Source organism: Panthera leo, chromosome B1, assembly GCF_018350215.1.
Source record: "Panthera leo isolate Ple1 chromosome B1, P.leo_Ple1_pat1.1, whole genome shotgun sequence".
Taxonomy (NCBI): domain Eukaryota; kingdom Metazoa; phylum Chordata; class Mammalia; order Carnivora; family Felidae; genus Panthera; species Panthera leo.
Genome location: NC_056682.1, coordinates 183,336,079 through 183,354,584, shown reverse-complemented (window position 1 = coordinate 183,354,584; position 18,506 = coordinate 183,336,079). Strand labels below are relative to the sequence as shown.

Sequence of the window (18,506 nt, the reverse complement as noted above, 5' to 3'; positions counted from 1 at the left end):
AATTTTTCCAGAAGTATCATCCTAGAGGGGCACCTGGGTGGCTCAGTTGGTAGAACATCAGACTCTTGATCTCAAGGTCATGAGTTCAAGTTCCGTGTTGGGCATGGAGACTACTTAAAACAAAAAATAAGTGTCATCCTAGAATAAGAATAGTAACCCCAATTAAGTTCCAATAAAAAATGGTATTTTATTATAATGTTCAAAGGCAGTTTTCACACTTGAATTTTGGAGCTTATAGTCATCTTAATTTTTTTTAAGTTTATTTATTTTGAGAGAGAGAGAGCGAGCATGAGCAGGGGAGGGTCAGAGAGACAGGGAGAGAGAGGATCACAAGCAGGCTCTGCACTGTCAGCACAGAGCCCAACTCAGGGCTTGAATTCACAAATCATGAGGTCATGACCTGAGCTGAAATCAGAAGTTGGACGCTTAACCAACTGAGCCACCCAGGTGTCCCGTCGTCTTAATCTTTAAATGCACAATGGCAAGTCTGGAAATAGAAATTAATATTTGCAGAAAAGCAACCTTGATTTCATTGAATAAAACACTTTCCATCACTTTCACTTATTTTCAGGTGTAAAAGTATGACCTCAACAAACTAAAGCAGTTCCAAAATAATTGTTGTAGGTGGGGTAGGGTGGGTGGGAGGGTGGGGTGGGAGGGAAGAATAGTCGTTTCTTATCAAGAATACTTTATCAGAACTTTTTTTCAATCACTTAAAATAAGCGACACATAGAAATGCATCATAATTGAGGAGTTACAGAGATAAGTGGAATATTTCACATTTCAGATCCATGAAGATATTTTTAAAAATCTTATCTCAATAGATAGACTGGATTTAATGATTTAAGTTCCTAGTAATTAATTTATTTCACTAGAACATTATTTACTTTGATTTTTTTCTCTTATTAAGGAAATATGTCATACATTTAAAAAGATTGCTTTTGTATATATTCTTATATGCAAATCTCTAAGTGCCTATCAGGATATCCATATTTAGTAAACATTCATCCTATTTTAAATTTTTTTGCTTAATTTAGTTTGCTAAAGAATACTGAAAATTCTTCTCTACTTTGTTTTAGGTACTTGCTTACTGATAAAATAGCCAGGACTAGTATTAATTAAAATTTTCTTTAGTGAGTTCATAAGTTTCTCCACAACCTTCCCCAGGTCAATAACAATGCCTGACCTTCCTAGATTTTCCTGGTCAGCGCATTCAGTCTTCATAGTGCCCGTTTCTGACTTTCATTCTCCTCAACACTTCTTTTCAGAGTCTTAGCAAAACGCCTCATCTTCTCCTTCCTGGAGAAAACAGAAATCATCATAAGAGACTCGCTCAGATTCCTTCCACCACATCTGTAAACTTATTTGCATCAGCACCTGTTCTTGCCTCCTGTACTTTTATAGCGAAACCTTCTGAAAGAAAAGTCTGTGTTGGAGGCATCCACTTCCATTAAGTACTCAGTCTACCATGGTCTGGCATACACCCCACTACATGACTACAACTGCCACGGCTAAAGTCACCAAAGAACAGTGGACACATTTTAGTCTTTACGTCTACTGTGTTTGATACTCTTGCTTACTCTGCCCTTGAAGTATTCCTGCTCTTTAATTTAGTTTGCCCTGTTTTCGTAGTTCTTCATTTTCTTTCTTTCTTTCTTTCTTTCTTTCTTTCTTTCTTTCTTTCTTTCTTTCTTTCTTTCTTCTTTCTTTTTCTTTTTTTTTTTTTTTCATGTCCATTTTGAGTTCCTTTGCTGGACGTTAAAGGGCTCGTATTTGTAAGAATTCCATTTTGATCTTCTTTTCATTCTGTACTACATGTTGCCTGGCCTGTCTTATTTACAGGTCACTTATTCCCTAATGGCTTTGACTCTGTGTTCAGCCAAACTCTCTCTTACGCCTAAAACTTTAATTTCCAGTTGCCTACAGAACGCCAATATGTGTTCTGAAATTATGCCAGACTCCTGATGTCTAAAAGAAAAGGCATAATTACCTTGATGCGTTTGTGGTCCTTCAAGAGATGCTGTTTTATCTTTCTTTGCTCCCTGCAGTTCTCATCCTGAAAAACCTCCGCGGACTTTTGTCTGCTTGGAAACGCCTACTCTTCTTTTAGACGCAGCTTGTTCTGTCACCTTCTCTGAGAAACCTTCCTACCATTCTCTCCCCTGCCTTGTCTTCTCCCAGCTCCATCACCACTACAGTTAGATACCTTTTTCTCTCTTTCCTGTCATAACCAGGGCAGGAACAAAGGCCTAAAGACACAGAAACACATACCATACTTCTTCTTTTCTTTTGTTTTTTTTTTTCTTCTAAGTTTCTTTCTTTATTTTGAGAGAGAGCATGCAGAGGGAGGGGCAGAGAAGGAGAATCCCAAGCAGGCTCTGCATTGTCAGTGCAGAGCCCAACATGGGGCTTGAACCCACGAACCGTGAGATCATGACCTGAGCCAAAACCAAGAGTGGGACACTTAACCAGCTGAGCCACCTAGGCACCCCGCATATACTATACTTCTTATTCACTTGGCTGCTGCAGTTTCTAGGTCGAATACCTGAGGACAAGGATTGTTTTTCCTCTTCACCATCTGTAAATGTCAGTATCATGTACAGTGTCTGAAAATGGTAGGCTCACATAATGTTTAATGACCTACAAAATGTTAGGAATGTTCTTTGGAGTCTTTCATTTCCTGTGAGTGTATTTCCTTTTTTCTTTAGTTAAAGAGTGTAAGTCTGCATAAAGTACAAAACAAATATATATACTAAAGTGTAAATATTCTCTGATGCTGAAAATTTGGGCTACTTTGTTTTTCAGAGATGGCTTTTTATAATTATAATTTATTACTCTTAAATATCTATATTACTGGAGCTTAAAAATATCCTGTTATATTATTAGTAATCATTGCATTTTCTTTTTTTTTTTTTTTTAATTTTTATTTATTTTTTTAAATTTTTTTTTTTTTTTTTTTTTAATGTTTATTTATTTTTGAGACAGAGAGAGACAGAGCATGAACAGGAGAGGGGCAGAGAGAGAGGGAGACACAGAATCGGAAACAGGCTCCAGGCTCTGAGCTGTCAGCACAGAGCCTGACGCGGGGCTCGAACTCACGGACCGCGAGATCGTGACCTGAGCCGAAGCCGGCCGCTTAACCGACTGAGCCACCCAGGCGCCCCAATTTTTATTTATTTTTGAGACAGAGACAGAGCATGAACGGGGGGAGGGTCAGAGAGAGAGGGAGACACAGAATCCAAGCAGGCTCCAGGCTCCGAGCTGTCAGCACAGAGCCTGATGCAGGGCTTGAACCCACAAACTGTGAGATCATGACCCGAGCCGAAGTCAGACGCTCAACCAACTGAGCCACCCAGGCACCCCAATCATTGCATTTTCTAATTGCTTATATATTTTATAGACTATAATTAAAATATTAATATAAAAATCATTTATCACTATAACATAGTTATAATTTTAACTTTATTATCCGTGTTTTTCTTTCATTTTATATGGATAAATTACACTAAAAATTACTGAAACCAAACATCCTAGATTGGAATTAGGAGGGCTAGATGAGTCACTAGCCAGTTCTGTAAGTTTGGCTAAGACAGTTAACTTGGCCAGATCTCATTTCCTTAATGTTCAAATAAGGCAGATAGACTAGATATTTCCAAGGTACCTTCTAAGTCTCAAATTCTCTGATTTGTTTTTATTTTTCTCTTAATTAAAAGTAGATTTTTGTCAGTAGCACTGTTACATGCCTAAAGTTATAGATGTTAAGTTATTCACAGCACTTTGAAGATATACTTCTTTATGGAAGCATACTGCACTAAGATTAAAAATTTAATGACTTTCTTTTATTGAAATAGTTATTAGTTTCCTAGCATTGGTTATGAAGGGTATTTATCATTAATTGATAATAAAAAACATTACAAATATGATTACAAATTACTACTTAGAATAGCAATTAACATGAAATTCCCTATGGGAATTTGTAAATTATAGGCAATAACGTAAATATGAATACATGTAGGTATGTAGTGGTATTTCATTGTTGTTTTCATTTACATTTCCCTCATGACATATGATGTGGAACATCTTTTCATATGCTTATTTCCTATTTGTAAGTCTTCTTTGTTGAGGTGTCTGTTGAGCTCTATAGCCCATTTTTTAATTGCATTGTTTGTTTTCTTGTTGAGTTTTAAGAGTTCTTTGTATATTTTGGGTAAAAGTCCTTTATCAGATATATCTTTTGCAAATATTTTTTTTCCTGGCCAGTGGCTTGTTTTCTCATTTTCTTGACATTGTCTTTTGCAGAGCACAAGTGTTTAATTTTAATGCAGCCAGCCCATCCATTATTTCTTTTTATGGATCATGTCTTTGATTATATCTAAAAAGGCATCACCATATCTAAGGTCATCTTGGTTTTCTCCTGTATTATCCCTATGAGTTTTGTAGTTTTCCACTTTACATTTAAGTCTGTGATTTATTTTGAGTTAATTTTTGTGAAGGGTGTAAGGTCTGTATCTAGATGATGATGATGATGATGATGATTGCATGTGGATGTTCACTTGTTTTATCCTCCTTTTTGTAAAGATTGGTTTTTGGTTTTTGCTCCCTCATATTTCCTTTACTTCTTTATCAAAGATCAGTTGACTATATTTATGTTGGTCTGTTTCTGGAATCTGTTTTGTTCCATTGATTTGTCTATTCTTTTGCCAATACCACATTGCCTTAATTACTGTAGTTTTATAGTAAGTCTTGAAGTTGAGCAATATCAGTCCTCCAACACTGCTCTTCTCCTTCAGTATTGTGTTGGCTATTCTGGGTCTTTTATTTCTTGATATAAACTTTAAAATTTCCTCTTTCTCCTTCAGTATTGTGTTGGCTACGTTGGGTCTTTTACCTCATGATAAAAAACTCTAGATAATCAGTTTGTCAGTATCCACAAAATATCTTCCTGGGATTTTGATTGGGATTGCATTGAATCTATAGATCAAGTTAGAAAGAATACATATCTTGTATCTGTATACAAGATACAAGATATGTATTGACATATGATTGACAATATTGATTCTTCCTATCTATGAACATGAGATATCTCTCCACTTATTCAACTTTTCTTTGATTTCATTCATCAGAATTTTGTGGCTTTGCTCATGTAGATCTTACACATATTTTGTTAGATTTCTATCTAAGTTGAAATTATTCTTTGGGGGGCTGGTGTAAATGGTATTGTGTTTTTAATTTCAAATTCCTCTTGTTCATTGCTTGTATATAGGAACATGATTGGCTTTTGAATATTAACCTTTTTATCTTGCAATCTTGCTGTAATTGCTTATTAGTTCCAGGAGGTTTTTTTTTTTTTTAATTTTTTTTTTTTTTAACATTTATTTATTGTTGAGACAGAGAGAGACAGAGCATGAATGGGGGAGGGTCAGAGAGAGAGGGAGACACAGAATCTGAAGCAGGCTCCAGGCTCTGAGCAGTCAGCACAGAGCCCGACACGGGGCTCGAACTCACATACCGTGAGATCGTGACCTGAGCCGAAGTCGGACGCTTAACCGACTGAGCCACCCAGGCGCCCCAGTTCCAGGAGGTTTTGTTTGTCAAATCTTTTGGGTTTTCTACATAGACAGTCATGTCATTTGCAAACAAAGACAGTTTTACTTCTTCATTGTGAATCTGTGTACCATTTATTTCCTTTTCCTGTCTTATATTAGCTAGAACTTCCACTATGTTGTTGAAAAGGAGTGGTGAGAGGGGAGATCCTTACCTTGTACCTAATTTTAGGGGGAAAGCTTTGAGTTTCTCAGCATAAGCATTACGATAGCTTTAAGTATTTTTGTAGCTATTCTTTATAAAGTTGAGGAAGTTCCCCTCTATTTCTAATTTATGAGAGTTTTTATTATAAATGGGTGTTGTATTTTGTCAAATGCTTTTACTTTTTCTATTGATGTAATCATGGTTTTTTTTTCTTGTTAACCCATGATGTGATAGATTACATTAATTGATTTTTAAATGTTGAACCAGCTTTATAAACCTGTGGTAAATCCCATGTGGTCCTGGTGTACGGTTCTTTTTATACATTGTTGGATTCAATTTTGCTACTCTTTTGTTGAGGATTTTTTTTTTCTATGTCCATGAGTGATATTGGTCTCTTTTCTATTCTTGTGATATTTTTGTCTGTTTTGGTGTTAGGGCAATGTTGACCTTATAGAATGAGCTAGGAAGTATTTCCCCACTTCTGTTTTCTGACCGAGATTGTAGAGGATTGGTAGAATGTCTTTTTTTTTTTTTAATCTTTTTTTTTTAACGTTTATTTATTTTTGAGACAGAGAGAGACAGAGCATGAACGGGGGAGGGTCAGAGAGAGAGGGAGACACAGAATCTGAAACAGGCTCCAGGCTCTGAGCTGTCAGCCCAGAGCCCGACGTGGGGCTCGAACTCACGGGCCGGGAGATCATGACCTGAGCCGAAGTTGGACGCTCAACCGACTGAGCCACCCAAGCGCCCCTAGAATGTCTTTCTTAAATGGTCGCTAGTGAACCTCTCTGGGCTTAGTACTGTCTGTTTTGGAAGGTTATGAATTATTGAATCAACTACTTTAATAGATATAGGCCTATTCAAGATTGTCTGTTTCTTTTTTGTGTGAATTTTGGCAAACTGTGTTCTTCATATAATTGGTCCATTTCACTTGGTTATAAAATCTGTGGGTATCCAGTTGTTTATAGTACCACTTTATTATCCTTTTAATGTCCAAGGATCTGTAGCGATATTCCCACTTTCATTTCCAATATTAGCAGTTTGTGTCCTCTCTCTTTTTTCCTTATTAATCTGGCTAGAGACTCATCAGTTTTACTAATCTTTTCAAAAAACCAGCTTTGGTTTTGATGATTTTTCTCTATTGATCTTCTGTTTTCAGTTTCATTTATTTTTGCTCTAAATATTATGATTACTTTTTTCTGCTTATTTGGATTTAATTTGCTCTTCTTTTTCTAGTTTCCTAAGGTGGGAACTAAAATTATTGTTTTTAGATTTTTCTTGTTTTCTAATCTATTCATTCAATGCTATAAATTTATCTTTAAGCACCACTTTCGTGCATCCCACAAATTTTCGTAAGTTGCATTTTCATTTTCATTTAGTTCAAAATATTTTAAATTTATCTTGAGAGCTCTTATTTGACCCATGTGTTATTAGAAATATGTTGTCTAAGTATTTGGTCATTTTTCAGTTGTCTTTCTGTTACTGATTTCTAGTTTAATTGCACTGTGATCTAAGAGCAAACATTGTGTGATTTTTATTCTTTTAAATTTGTTAAGGGTGTCTTATGACCCAGAATGTGGTCTGTCTTGGTGAATGTCCCATGTTAGCTTGAGAAGCATTTCCATTCTGCTGTTGTTGGATGAGGTAGTGTATAGATGTCTATTATATCCAGCTAATGGATGGTGTTGTTGTATTCAACTTTATCATTGGTTTTCAACCTGCCGAATCTGTCCATTTCTGATAGAGAAGTAATAAAGTTTTATTTCAGTTGGAAATTTATGGTTTATTGAATAAATGATGCTGATAATTAACCATTTTTCAGAAAGAAAACAGACCTTTTGCTTATCATATGTAAAGATAAGTTACAAGTAGATTATAAATATTTAAATAAAAATAGTAATTTTAGAAAAGATATAAAAATATTTGTATAAACATATGGTAAGATAGCCTTGCCTAAGCAAAAAACAAACAAACAAACAAACAAACAAACAAACAAAAAACCCCAAAGCTATAGGGAATTTTTAAAAAGTTGTCAATGTATACCATAAACAAGAATCAAACATTTTTTTTTTAAGAAAAAGTATTTGTAATTCAAATGACAAAGCATTAATCCTCATTATAAATAGACTGACAAGTTAATAAAATAATTATAACCTAATAGAAAAATGTTATGAAAGGCAAATCATTGAAGTAGAAATTCAGATGCCCAGTAAACAGATGAGAGGATGTTCACCTTTATTGTTATTTGGGAAAGTGCAAATTAACACAACAATAAGACACCCATTTTTCATCCATGAGAAAGTTAAAAGAGGTGAGGATATAGATAAACTTGTGCATTCATGTGTGGCTGGTGGGAATCTGAATTGATGATTTTGAAAAATGGTTGGGCAAACTATAGTCCAGCTAAAGTTATGTATAACCCTCAGCCTATAATCCTTTCTTTGTCAATGTATTCCATAGATACGAAAGCACATGTGCATAAGGATATTTATTACAGTGTTATTTGTGGTGGCAAGCAACTTCAGTATCCATCTACAGGAGAAAGATTAAATAAATTATGGTCAGTCTATGGCACAGCTTTAAAAATATTACAGTGTATTTAGCTATTAAGAAGAAAGACAGATGTATACTTGCTAACATAGAGGGATGACCATGATATGTCTAAGTTAGAGAAGCTGAATGAGTATCGTATGATTCCAGTTTATGTTAAAAAATGACAACCAAAACCCTTACATATAATTATATATTTGTACAAATGTGGAGAAAGCTATGGAAGAATACAAATTACAAATAATGTTATAAATACAACACAAATAACATTCTTTTCTTTGGGAAAGCAGAATGGAAAAAGAAAGGATTATTAACCTTTTCTTTATCCAGCTGTAGATTGTTTCACTTTTTTTTAACAGTCATATATCGGTTTGTGATTCTTTATTTATTTTATTTTTAAAAAGAGGCATAACTCTGAATTTCTTAGGTTTTCCACCCCCGTTGCTAGGAAATATTAGAGTATAATGCTAGGCTCTTTGCCAGTTGTCAAGGGTTGGTATTTGAATTAGGTACTATTCCTATCTTTAAGAATGTTCTTTTATTTTAGTGAGAGAAATGGATTCAATAGGTACAATGGAAGTTAAAATAATAAAATAATTTTGCCTTAGTTAAGAAATCAAAACATCATAAATAAGAGCAAAGTAAGACTTTTTTTAAAATTAAAATTAAAATGACTGAAAGTAGGTAGTAAATCTCCAGATTTTCTTTAGGCAAAGGGCACTTTCACCGAAGTCAGAGCACTCTGTATTAAGCATCTTTCAAGACTAAGAAATTAATTTCAGGGGCGCCTGGGTGGCTCAGTCAGTTGAGTGTCTGACTCTTGATTTTGGGTCAGGCCATGATCCCAAGGTTGTGGGACAGACCCCCATGTCTGGTTCTCTGCTGAGGGTGGAGTCTACTTGAGATTCTCTGTCTCTCCCTTTTCCTCTGCCCCACTCCCCAGCTCGCTCACTCTCTCTCTCTCTCTAAAAAAAAAAAAAAAATCATATTTCATATTTCAGGAAACATAGGGTCATATACATCCTGCCAAGGCAGGTGCACTCAACAGGTACTCTTTGTCCCGAGCAACCCTGTCCCACAGCTCTTACCTGTCTGAGGGAATATCTTCAGAAAAAAAAAAAAAAAAAAAAAAAAAAAAAGAAAGAATCATACAGATTGGCGTGTACCAGTGGAGCCAAGCAGTGTTTGGATATGGGCAGAAACTAAGACTAAAGTGCCTAAGAGATGACTGGAGGGATTTGGAGGAACGTAAGGGTCAGCTAAGACAATGAGTTGCTATTTCCATCTGTCTTTAAGACAACTACTGCCACTTGATCCTTACCTTCATTCTTCTTCTTCTTCTTTTTTTTTTTTTTTTTAATTAGTGAATGTCCTGACCAACTATTAACCTGATGCTTAACTGGATTATAGTTTCAAGCCCCTCCTCCTTTTTTCCCTTCCTCCCTCCTTCCATATTTTTCCTTTCCTATCTTTTTCTCTACTTTCCATCTTCCCTCTCTTTTTTCTATGTCTTATTCTCTATTAACTTAAACATTAGCCTAATCTTTTCACTGTATACAGTTAATCAGATTTTATAATGTTATGGAACCATATTCTAATATTAAAAAAACTGACTTCTTTCGTATGCTCTGTGATTGTATTTACTAGCAGAGATGATTTGTTATGTTTAACCTTTTTATTTTATGATAATTTAGGTACTAGAACAACAGTACAGAGTAGTCCATCTGGGTTTTTGAATAGGTTCTAGGGCCAGGTTTCCTTGGATCAAATCTCACTACCTTTGTGGCCTTGGACAGCAAGTTACTTTTTTCTCTGGGTCTGTTTCTCAAATATGAATGGGAATAATAATTTTTAAAATTGGAATAATAATCACTGAACTATTTTATTTTGTTGGTATGGGATTAAATGAGTTAACTCATGTATGGTGGGTAAACAGTTTCTGGCACCTAGTAATTAATAAATATTTGCTATTCAAGTTAAATTACAGCTAATTAATTTAGGAAACATTGATTGAATACCCACCAGGTGCTCAGGTCTTATCCTAAGTGATGGGATTAAGTATATTTATTAAGTGTCTATCATTAGCTAGGCATGGAGAATGTAGTGAATGAAATAAAGTCCTCTTAGAGTTCATAATACTGTTAATGATTATTACTTATTAAAATTTGAGGCTGACTCTATAAATGTGATTGGCCTTTAATTTTATTTGTTTGTTTTACTTTTAAATCTAGGATATCTTATATTATGAGCAGCTCAAGACCAATGTGATACAACATGACCTTTTGGTGGATAGTCTAATCTATAAAGTAAGTAAAAGTGCATAGTTTTTTCATTTCAGAAATACCATTTAACAATTACTGAGAGTCTTGAACATGCAGGGCCTGTATTTTGTATGATAATATAGATTAACCTTGAAAAATAATTGTAAGTGGTCATTGTACTTGTAAATTTAAGGTTCACCTGCAAAATTTGTAGTCTCCAGTAAATATTATCCTCTTTCCTTTTGAAGTTGTCCTCATGATACTTTCCTGGTACTCTGATTTTTTTGATTAAAAGAATGATAACATTTCTTATTCCTATAAATTCAAGTTATCCACAGAGACCAAATAAAAATGCAACTGAAAGGAAAATCAGACTATATTTTTCAGAGTCAAAATCAGACTGATATTTTTATCTTATTTATCATGATTTTTTAGGGCCTACTTGTTTATTCTCTTGTATTGAAGTCATTTTTCATTTTTAATATTTTGTAGTTTCTAGACATGTGGTTAAGCATATCTCAAGTTCATGATAGGGATACACTGAGTTTTTGTGTCCAAGCGTCTGAGACCGATTTGAGGGTTGAGATGTTGATGGTATAAGCATGATATAGGATATGACTGATTCTGGATTAATAATTGGGCTATTTAAAAGACTTGTATATTTTTAATTTAGAACTTGTAAGATAGAGAAGGAGGGCATATTAGTTCATCTCTCAGAAATGGGGGAGAGAAAGTTACACATGGAGTATCTGAAGATTTTTGTGGGTGGAACGTGACCAAGGTTAATAAAAATAGTAGCTACTAGCATTTAATGACTGTTTACTATGTGCCTTACAGTGTTCCAAACTCTTTATGTAAATTGTTTAGGATCCTAAAAACTACCCTTAACAGTAGCAGATACCAGCACTTAGGTATCATTTATAGATAAATGCATTCCCCCCCCCCCCCGGCCCCGGGGAAAAAGCCTTACATTCTGTAAAATCATGCATTAAAGATAATAGAGCTTATGGGAAAAGTAGGATTGAGGTAATTTTGCAACTCTGTAACCAGAGTACTAACAAAAACAATTACTGCTAGTTTGGAAGATGCATTAGACAACTCAGACAGGCTGCTCCTACAGAAGCTATTGAAAATGTACAAATATAATAAAGTAGAAATGCTAAACTAATGCAGATGGAAGTGGTGTGCTGGGCCCCGGGGCTGCTGTTAAGGTGGGCACAAGAGGGAGTCTAGCAGCTAAGGGACGTGCAGGGCCAGGGGTATGGCTCTCTGCAGAGGGATCCCCTCGTATAATCATTCGTTTTGCATTTTCTGGAAATACGATTATGAGGGCTCATGCCTGTACAGCAACTGAGCTGAAGGCATTTTTCCTTTCTTGCTGAAGGCTGTAATTCTACACTTGCCATCCTGGCTCCCCTGTTAAAAGAAAAGTTGCATGTGAACCACCACAATTTCCATGTTGTAACAGACAGCATTCCCTTACCCACCAGCCACATGTTGACACGCGTTATAGCAAAATAGGAAGTACTGTTATTTTACTGTTTTATAGATGAAGGAAGTGAAGAAAGATTAGGGACATTAATTAAATTCCCATATTAAGTAGCAAAGCCAAGATTTGAATGGAGGTGATCTGACTTCACAACCATACTTTTTAAATCACTATTCTCTACAGGAAGCAGAGTCTTGACTCTCTCAGAAGTTTTACGTAGATTTGGATCACAGGTACTATTGTTAAGTTTAAGGTCAAAGAGTCAAGCTCAGGGGATTATTTTAGCAACAGCGTTAGAGATCTTTTGGGCTTTAAGACCTTTCAACCTCTTTTCTATTCAAATGAAAGAAGCCCAAAAAGGGAAGAAGTTCAGAAAATCAGGGAGTGCTAGCTGAGGATTCTCTTTGCTGCCAACATGAGTTTCAGTTTGAATCAGTAAAGAAAATCTGTTGTGAGAAAGAGGTAAACAGGTTGTATCTGAGAAATGGATGTAAGTTTTGGTAGAATCAATCCTGACTGTCCACAGCATGAATATTTTTAGGAAGATACCTGTCTCTGGTTGTTCTGACTTGTATGTGTTGAGCTTTGCCGATCTCGTTGGAGCAACTCCAAATGTTATTAAAGTCAGCTTTTAAGGGAATGGGCATTTAAGATAATTATTTGAAATTTCGTGACAGTTTCATATGGCAAACACTAATTTTTAATCTATCTGAAAATAAAGTAAGATTATGTTAGTGGTTAAAGGAATGAATGGAACAAGGCAGCACTAAATTTGGAACATCATCAAACCTTCCCTAAGCTAAATTATTAAATGGTTCGCTCTGGACTCTATTTTTTTTCCCACAAAAGTTGTGTGGTAGCCACACCTTCTATAGTTTTCCATCATTTACTATACCAGTTTATACCAGTGTTTCTCAACCTTTTCTTCATCATCAACTCCCTAAAGAGAAAACATTAATTTTGCTCTAATATAAAAAAATTAAATACCAAAGAATAAAATTTTGTTGGACAGAGACAAGCTTTGGAGGTCCATAAACCATTATAATATGTAAAACTTTTTGGCTTCCGAGAACTAATTCTCACCCCCTTAGAGGCAATATCATCCCCTCTGCCCATGTTGTCTTCTGACTTAGAAGACTAGCCTCTTTCTTTCCTCTTAATTTGTGTCTTTATAATTAACTTTTTCTAGACTTAGAGCGCATTCACGCCTTCCAGAGGCACCCATGACCCATTTCCTCCTCCCTTAATGGATCCTTTGCTCAACAGCCTGGTTGAAATTTGTAGACTGAGCAATATTATCTTGGATTTCTTTAATATTTCTTTGTAACTGTTCCCATATTTTTCCTGTGTGTGTATTCTTGCTGGTAAGACTATAGACTTCTTGAAGATAAACATTTGTTTGGTGGGTAATATGCGATGACTTGCAAATGAATAATCACAAAGGGGTGGAAGATGTTTGGTATTTCAAGGGAATGTCAAGAATGTAAACTTGAACAGTAGAGGATGATTTGGGAACTAATTTCGGGCCAGATTGTTACGATTCCTTCTGGATGTTATGATTGTATCTGTTTTTCCAACGTTAAGACACTTAAATACTAGATTTAAATAAGATTAAATATTAGATTTAAAGAAGATAAATATTGAAATAAATAATAAGGAATTACTAATGGAACCTAAAAGGTTGTAAGCAATTTGAGGTGTAATAATGTGTCACATATATTAGTATATGTATAAAGTATATAAAGTATACTTATATAAGTATAAATTACTTATAAAGTACATATAAAGTATATTTATAGCAATGATGAAATCTGAGTGAGACATTTATAATCATACATAAGTAAGATCATTGCAGTATTGTTTCTAGATATTGCATTTATATCATAGTACTATAGACCTATACCTTTAGGTTCTTTTCAGGACTCTCTACCTTTAATTATAGGATGTGAAGTTGACAGCAAGCAATGATGATTATTATTTTGTATTTGAAGACTATTTATATCAGGTAAGTTGAAAAATCAAAGCGTCTAATGTTCTTGTTTTAAGTGCTCTAACTCAGCATAATTTAGCCGAATTCTCTGTTGTTAGCTGAATTCTGCCAAAATCCAAGCCATGTTCATTTTTTTTATCAAATGTCGTAAGTTTAGAATCAGGTTAACTTTTTTTCTTATGTGGGATTGGGTGGGAGAGTAAGAGTTCTCAAGTGAGTGCGTGGACTGTTTGTTTTGGTCCTATCTGCTAGCACAAGGACAGGTACAGGCACAGATTCTTAACCTAGGGGTCACGTTCATGCTGAAGCCGTCCCACGGTGTTAGGAAACAACATTTTACGTGATACTTTTCTGTTAAAAGTACTGAAGAAATAATTAAATGTTTTGAAGTCAGTTTGAAGTGTCTTGATTACTCTTTGATCACCTCACATGCTGATGTTGTAGATGTTCGGGTCCTTACCTAAGTCTTTTTTATATCCAGTGAAATTAAAACATCTTATTATAGGTAGAAAAGAAGTCATGATATAGAATTGCCTAGATGATACTCTTTGTTTTTTTTAAAGATCACACATCTATATTAATAATTTGATTTTGAGTGTCAAAATAAATGCCATGGAGAAGATATCTAGTTTTCACACAGTAATATCAGCTTGCTTAAATATAAATCAGTTCCAGCTGTTTGGATTAGCAGATTTCTGTCGATGATAGTGGTGGTAGTGTGCATCTGTTTAAGAAAAAGATAGAGTTAAATAAGAACTTCTTAAGTTTTAATTAAGTATTCATTCCCAGAACTGAAATCCAAAGACTTCATTTATAAAATTAATATTTGTAATAACCTAAAGATAATTTTAAGAGAACTTTAATGATTTCAAATATGTGATAAAAAATAAAGATCTAAAGTTCCATTTTAATATAAAAATAGGTATTAAAATTCAGAAAACACAAAAGTCTGAATTTATTTACTTATGTGACTGATATGTACCCCAGTGCCTAATTGTTAGTAATCAGTAAAATTTCAAATATACAGGTAAAGTTAATGATTCGTTTATATATTAGTGTTATTTTACTGACAACCTCTAACCTTAAGAAAATTGAGTGGATATGATCACTTTTGGAATGGCAGCATAAGGAGCTCCATGGAGCCATCGCCAGCAGAAAAACCCTAACTAGTGAAAATTATCTTAGGAACAAAAATATTTAGGGGCGTCTGTTAAGTGTCTTACTCCTGATTTCGGCTCAGGTCGTGATCTCACGGTTTGTGGGGTCAAGCCTGCGTCTGCGCTGACAGTGTGGAGGCTGCTCGGGATTCTCTCTCTCTGTCTCAAAATAAACAAATGTTTTAAAAAAGATTTAAGGTATCTGAAGACAGTCCTAAGGTAATACATCAAGTCAGAAAAAAAAAAAAAAAAGATTCAAGAAAGGCTACTAAATCCCAGTAAGGACCGTCTCTATCACTTGAGCCATGACATGCTCTCTGCCTCCCCTTGCCCCCAGATCAACGTGACAGAAGCTTCAGTTCATCTGAGTGTGACCTAGAAGATGGGGTTACCTTCCCCTCTAACTTCCAGTCAAGGGCTACAGTGTCTCTACAGAAAGTGTAGGTGGCCAGTTTTTCTCATATCCTTTAGCTCTTTGTTGCAGATGCGAACTTCCAGAATATTGCTGGCAAGAAGTCAGAGGCTCCCTTCTTCCACCTAGCCTCCACTCTCAGGCAGGCCTCAGCTCCAAATATGCTATCTGCTCTCAACAGGCTGAATATACTGGGTCCCCACTGCCCTCGCCCCGGTTTGCTCATGGAGTGGCAGTTCCTCACTGGGAGAGGCAAGCTGAGAACACCAGACATTCCTGTCTCCAACCAGAGGTTACTGGGGGGAGAGTCTCTCTCTCTCTCTCTCTCTCTCTCTCTCACATTAAAAAAAAATGGAACATGGGAAAGTGCACGCCTGATGGGGTTCTCTAAAACAATGGAGATTTGGAGATTTTAATGATAGGCGATTAAGAGGAGGCAATTAACTTAATACGAGCAACTAGCGAAACCAGAAGCCACCTTGTTTACCAGAGAAACAGAGAAAGAGACAGCTAAGAAAAGTCTTGCTGGGTTTGAAACATGTTTCAAAGACTGGCCTCAAAAATGACTTCTGTAAAGGATTCAAAATTCAATGGGATCAGACTGGTACAATTTATGCCTCAGGATGTTGTTAAAAACAATAGAGCAATCACCTGTCAATCGGTAGAGCCTAACATGTGGTTGTGATACCAACAGGGGCAGGAAGCTTAGCAGAGGGATCAGAGAAAGAGACCATTAAGGAGAACCGTGCTAAAACCTGTGTCATCGAGGAGTGACTGTCCACGCAAGACTGTGCCCTCTAAGATACATCAGAGGTTGCACACTGGAGGGAAATAAGCGTCAATAAAATATTCCAACCAAGTCAGTAAACAAATAAGTAAGCAAACTCAGCTCTGATGGAGTCTCATTTATTTTTGCTTTTGTTCCTTGTGCTTTTGGCATCATATCCAGGAAATCACTGCCACGACCAATGTCAAGGAGATTTTCTCCATATATGTATTTTTTAAGTTTCTTTATTTTTGAGAGACAGAGTGAGAGTGAGCAGGGGAGGGGCAGAGAGAGAGGAAGAGAGAGAGAATCCCAAGCAGGCTCCACGCTGTTAGTGCAGAGCCCAGTTCGGGGCTCGAACTCACAAACCGTGAGATCATGACCTGAGCCGAAGTCGGACGCTTATCCAACGGGGACACCCAGATGCCCCTCCATGTTTCTTCTATGAGTTTTATGGTTCAAGTCTTAAATTTAAGTCTTTCATCCATTTTAGGTTCACTTTTGTGAGTGACATAAGGTAGGGTCCAATTTCATTCTGCATTGTGATTATCTGGTTTCCCAGCACCAATTTTTGAAGTACTAAGCTTTCTGCATTGAATATTCTTGGCTCCCTTGTCAAATATATAGGGATCTACTTCTGTGCTCTTGATTCTGTTCCATTGGCCTATGTGTCTGTTTTTATGCCAGTACCATATGGTTTTAATTATTGTAGCTTTGAAGTATAGTTTGAAATCATGAAGTGTAATGCCTCCAGCTTTGTTGTTCTTTCTCAAGATTGCTTTGGCTATTCTATACTAGTTTTAGGATTGGTTTTTCTATTTCTGTAAAAAATGCCATTGGAATTTTGACAGGGATGACATTGAATCTATAGATGGCTTTTGGTAATATGGACATTTTAACAATGTTATTTCTTCTGACGAATTAGGGGTATTTTTTCATTTGTGTCTTCTGCAGTTTCGTTCATCAAAATCTTATCAGTGTACAGATCTTTCATCCACTTGGTTAAATTTATTCTTTAATATTTTATTGTTTTGGATATTATTGTAAATGGGATTGTTTTCCTTATTGTTTTCAGATGCTTTGTTCCTAGTGTATAGAAATGCAGCTGTTTTCTCTATGTCGGTTTCTGTTTCCTGCAACTTTACTGAATTGGTTGATTAGTTAGCGCTAGTAGGTGTTTGGTGGAGTCTTCAAGATTTTTTTATGTATAAGTTCATATTAATGCAGGCAGCCTGGGCCTGAGGACCCAGAAGGGGTCCCACAGGATAGGCCAAGAGGGTCCCTGGCTTCACACAGGATGGAAATCAAACACAAGCCAGCAGAAGGTGAAAGCAGAGTTTATTGAAGGGAGAGAGAGAGAGCAGATACACACGGAGTGTCTGCGAGACTCAGAAAGGAAAAGAGGGAGTCTTTGCTTGGGGCCTTGGGTTTTTATTGACGACTGGGATCTGGTGCACATGTCTTCTCAGGCATCCCCAAACCGGTCAGAACGAAGACAGGGTCTAGGCGACCAGCATAAATCACTTATTCCATGGAGCCGGGGGGGTCTTGGCATCAAGGTGTTCAGTGACAGTGGTCTGGCATATGCACATAATGGCCTCGCCTGGTCACTCCTTAGATGTTATGTATTGTGCTAGAAGACTCCAAAGAAATCATTAACTCTGTGCCTTACAAGGAGGACATACATTAAGGCAGGGCAGGTCCTAGCAAGAACAGAAGCCCGAGAAGAAGCAAAATGAAAAAGAAAACCAACTTTTTTCTCATGCTATCCCTTCGGTTTCCCTGTCTCATTGCCTGCTATGGGATTTTTATCCTCCTTATTCTTAAGGGGTGTTGAAGGGTGAAGGTCTCGTCTTCTGTAGCTTCTTCAGGCTGAAAGGGATCGAAGACCCTACCTCCTGGGAGGTATAAAAATCCCAGTTAAATGAAGGGCCCCTAGTTGTAGATTGTCAAAGGTGTACGTGAGGCTTCAACCTGGGAATAAAATGGCTCCTAAAGAGCACCCGTTCTGATAATTTTTCTGACATATTCGTGCAGAGCATGCAACAACAGTAGCCCCCACAGCAGAGAAAAAACGCTAGCATAACTACTGCTATTGCTAGTAAAAGAAGTTTTTTCCACCAAGCCCATATA

The 18,506-nt window shown here is 36.2% G+C and overlaps 1 protein-coding gene across 3 annotated transcripts in view; it reads left to right on the top strand.

Moving 5' to 3' along the window:
- The window catches only part of TBC1D19 (TBC1 domain family member 19), a 145,242-nt gene that overhangs the window by 69,244 nt on the left and 57,492 nt on the right, over positions 1-18,506 (top strand). For all 3 annotated transcript variants that reach the window (XM_042936739.1, XM_042936740.1, XM_042936741.1), the window contains 2 exons: positions 10,530-10,604; positions 13,991-14,053. In XM_042936739.1, coding sequence (XP_042792673.1) covers positions 10,530-10,604; positions 13,991-14,053 — 138 coding nt within the window. The remainder of the gene's footprint in view (positions 1-10,529; positions 10,605-13,990; positions 14,054-18,506) is intronic.